At 44.5% G+C, this 3,810-nt stretch overlaps 1 protein-coding gene across 1 annotated transcript in view; it reads left to right on the forward strand.

Annotated features, from left to right (window-relative positions):
* LOC125484711 (5-hydroxytryptamine receptor 3A-like) overlaps nt 1-2,947 on the forward strand; it is a 34,202-nt gene extending 31,255 nt beyond the window's left edge. Inside the window, exons 8-9 of the mRNA XM_048604534.1 lie at nt 181-405; nt 2,712-2,947. Of these exons, the coding sequence (XP_048460491.1) occupies nt 181-405; nt 2,712-2,947 (461 nt within the window). The remainder of the gene's footprint in view (nt 1-180; nt 406-2,711) is intronic.
* The last annotated feature ends 863 nt before the right edge of the window (nt 2,948-3,810 follow it).

Consider the following 3,810-nt stretch of genomic DNA (forward strand, 5'->3'; position numbering starts at 1 on the left):
GCTGCTTGGCCTGCTGTGTTCATCCAGCTCTACACCTTGTTGTCTCGGATTCTCCAGCATCTGCAGTTCCTACTATCTCTCTTTCTGCTGAATGCCTGTTTTGTGCAAATGATTGAAGGCAGCTGCAGGAATGCTCTCCATGCCAATCTGACACTATTGCTTTTGCTGATCTCCTTGCAGCCATTTTCTTCCTGGTGTCTCTGACCTTCATGGTCAGCAGCTTGTTTGAGACCATCATCATCATAAACATTATCCACCAGAATGCGAAGCAGAGGAAACCAATCCCGTCTTGGATGCGAACCATCATCCTGGACTATGGGGCGAAGCTGTTCTGGCGAAGAGGGAAACTACCTGTGTATCACCAGATTTCCCGTGTCCCACAGGCCACCAACATCACAGTCCAAGGTAACAGCACTCTTTCCTCAGGCTCTTTGGCAGCACACCTGGGTTCAGAGGTATCCAGGCTGCAAATGGACACCTTCACTCCAGTTACTGGGGGTGGCACAGTGGCTCGGTAGTTAGCACGGTTACTTCACAGCACCAGAAACCTGGGTTCAATTCCAACTAGCTGTGTAGAGTTTACACAGTCTCTCCATGCCTTACTGGGTTTCCTCCCACAATCCAGGTTAGGTGAATTAGCCTAATTCATGTCTGGGAATGTGCTAGATGGATTAGCTGTGGTAAATGTGGGTTTATGTGGATGTGATGGGTCTGGGTGGGATGCTGTTTTGGAGGGTCAGTAAGGACTAAATGGGCCAAATAGCCTCTTCTGCAATGTAGCAGCAGTTCTATACCCCTGAGTTTTCAAATTGCGCGCTCCCGCCGCACCACCCCCCCCCCCCCCCCCCCCCCCAACCCCCACCCTCCCAATACTGGACATCCAATTGACATTACCAGTAAGCTGCCCATCACAAAAGTTCCATTGTGTACAGTTCTATTCCAAGTACAAGGTGCCAATCTATCCTATACTGTCCCCATCAACACTCCTACAGCAGGGACAGTACAGGGTTAGATACAGAGTAAAATTCCCCCTCTACTCTTTTAAACTGAAAGTAAAGTTCCCTCGACACTGTGCTCACCAACCAGTCCCAGGACAGGTACAGAACAGGGTTAGATACAGAGAAAAGCTCGCTCTACATTGAAATTGGAACATTGGCACATAGAGACAGTCATGATCATATTGAATGGCTGAGCAGGTTCAAAGAGCTGAATGGCCTACTTCAACTCCTATTTTCTATGTTAGACATGGGGAGACTATTTGACCCCACTAGCCTGCTCTTCTATTCAGTAAGAATGACTTGGTTGACCTGCTTTTAAATTCCAATTAGCCAGCTTGGTTCCATGACTCTTCGTAATCTTGACTAACGAGAGTCTTACTAACTTTAGTTCTGAAATTTTCAATTCATTTGCAGCCTCCCCAGTTTTTTTGGGGGAAGAGGTCTAGATTTCTCTATACCTTTGACAGGAAGGATGGCTTCATACAATAACCCTGAATGGCTGTGTGAGTTTGAAGGATCTGCCCTCTTATTCTGAATTTTCCAATTTCTCCATCCCATCGCTGGAGGAAATAGTGTCTATTTAACTGCACTAGTGTCTCTTTGAATCATCCTACCTTGCACTAATAGATCACCCATTAATCAACTAAATTCAAGAGAGTACAGGCATACTCTTGACAAACTATCCTCACCATTTAACCCTTTCTGTCACTCTCAGTTTATTGTTGGCATCAGCCATTTATTGGCCTGCTTGCAAGGCCAAATTTTACCTGAGCCCCCACCAACCACAGGCTGGAACCAACCAGGGTTCATGTTTCCTCTTGCTATCTACTGCTCCCTGCAGGAGTGCATCTGACTGAACTGTAGTGCCTCCCCTAGTCAAATATCTTGTCATTGCATATCAGCCAAACACGCTTCCAGCAAAGTCTTGAAATGTAACAGGAATTCAGGAGAAGATGAAGATAAAAGTAGAGATTTTTTTTCTGAATTGAGTTTATAGAAATTTGGTTATTGCAGCAAGAACAACAATTTGCATTTTTATAGCAACTTTTAACATTGTAAAATGTCCTAAGGACCTTAGTTGGGAAATCTTAATGAACAGGATTTGGCAGAGAACCACATAAGGAGCAACAAGGGCATGGACAGGGTGAATAGAAAGCAGCTGTTCCCCTTAGCTGAAGGGTCAATATCAAGGGAGCATAATTTAAAAGTGAAAGACAGGAGCTTTAGAGGGGACTTGAAGAGAAACTTTTCTCACTCGGCAGTGGTGGAAGTCTGGAGTACACTGTTTGAGGTGGGAAAGAGCACTTGGATGAGCACTTAAATGTCAAAACATTCAAGGCCATGGGACAAATTTTGAAAAGTGAGATGTGTAGATTTGGAGTAGTCTTTGTCAGTACACACTCAATGGGCTGAAGAGCCTTTTCTGTACTGGGTGATTCTGTAAGAACAAGGTGAACAAATGTTTAGTTAAAGAGGTACATTTTAATGAACCTTAAGACAGGAGAGAGAGGCATAGAGGTTAAAGGATGGAATTCTCGAGCTCAAAGCCTGCACAGCCTTCAATGGCGAGCTAAAGGAAATTTAAGAAAGGCCTATGCCCCTCAGCCCTTCCAAACCCTTCCCACTTCTGCTATACATATTTCCCACAACATTGTTTGTAGTGTAGTGAAAATGCGGAGTGCCTTGACCCAGCTAAATCCTTTCTCCCTCCAGACTGTGAAATGAAGAGTTCCTGCCCAGAGGAGGTTGAGGCTCTTCAGGCACTGCTGCGTAGGATCGCTGAGGGAGTGGAGGAAATCAAACATTGCCTGGAACGACATGACCAAGAGTGGCAGCTGGAAGACACGTGGCTGCAGATTGGTCACATCCTCGATTGCTTTCTTCACTTTGTGTACTGCATATTCTTCACAGCCTTCTTGTTAACTCTTGCTATTACTTGGCTGATGTGACCTTCTGTTCAGCTGGACCCATCCACCAAAGAACAGGGGGAGGGGGTGGGGCGTTTAGTTTTGGGAGGTGAAGTGGGGACTGAGGAGAAACAAAAACAGAAATTGCTGGAAAAGCTCAGCAGGTCTGGCAGCAACTGTGGAGGAGAAATCAGAGTTAACATTTCGGGTCCGGTGACCCTTCCTCAGAACCCGTTTTTCTAGCAATTTCTGGGTTTTTGTTTCTGATTTCCAGCATCCGCAGTTCTTTTGGTTTTTCTAGAGGAGAAACTTGTTTTAATTACAGTAACCTTGATTGCCCAGAAATTACTGGCTGTGAAAGGCTGCAGGAAGCAAATTCAATGGTAATTTTTAAAAATGAAATTGGATAAGACCAAAACAGATAGGATTTGAAGTGGGCCATTCAGCCTATCAGGTCTGCTTCACTGTTCAATGGATCATGGCTGATCCGATTAATCCTCAACTCCACTTTCTTGCCTTTTCCCCACAGCCCTTGATACCTTTACCAATTAAAACCGGTCTATCTCAGGTGTCATTATTCTTAATGTCCCAGCCTCCATAGCTTTCTGCGGTAATGATTTGCACAGATTCGCTACCCTCTGAGAGAAGAAATTTCACTTCACCTTTAAATGGGAGACTCCTTAAAATGGAAGGTATTGCATTTTTGCAGTACCATTTACAATCAGAGGCTCCAAAATGCCTTACAGACATTGAAGAATATTTTTCAAAGTCTAGTCATTGTTGTAATTCAGGAATTGCAGTAACTGAATTGTAGACAGCAAGATCCCATCGCTGCCAACAAGATGATGACAAGAAAACTGGTTTGAGTGAGTTTGAATGAGGGTAAAATATGCCTAGGAGAACAT

Source organism: Rhincodon typus, chromosome 13, assembly GCF_021869965.1.
Source record: "Rhincodon typus isolate 14 chromosome 13, sRhiTyp1.1, whole genome shotgun sequence".
Lineage (NCBI taxonomy): Eukaryota > Metazoa > Chordata > Chondrichthyes > Orectolobiformes > Rhincodontidae > Rhincodon > Rhincodon typus.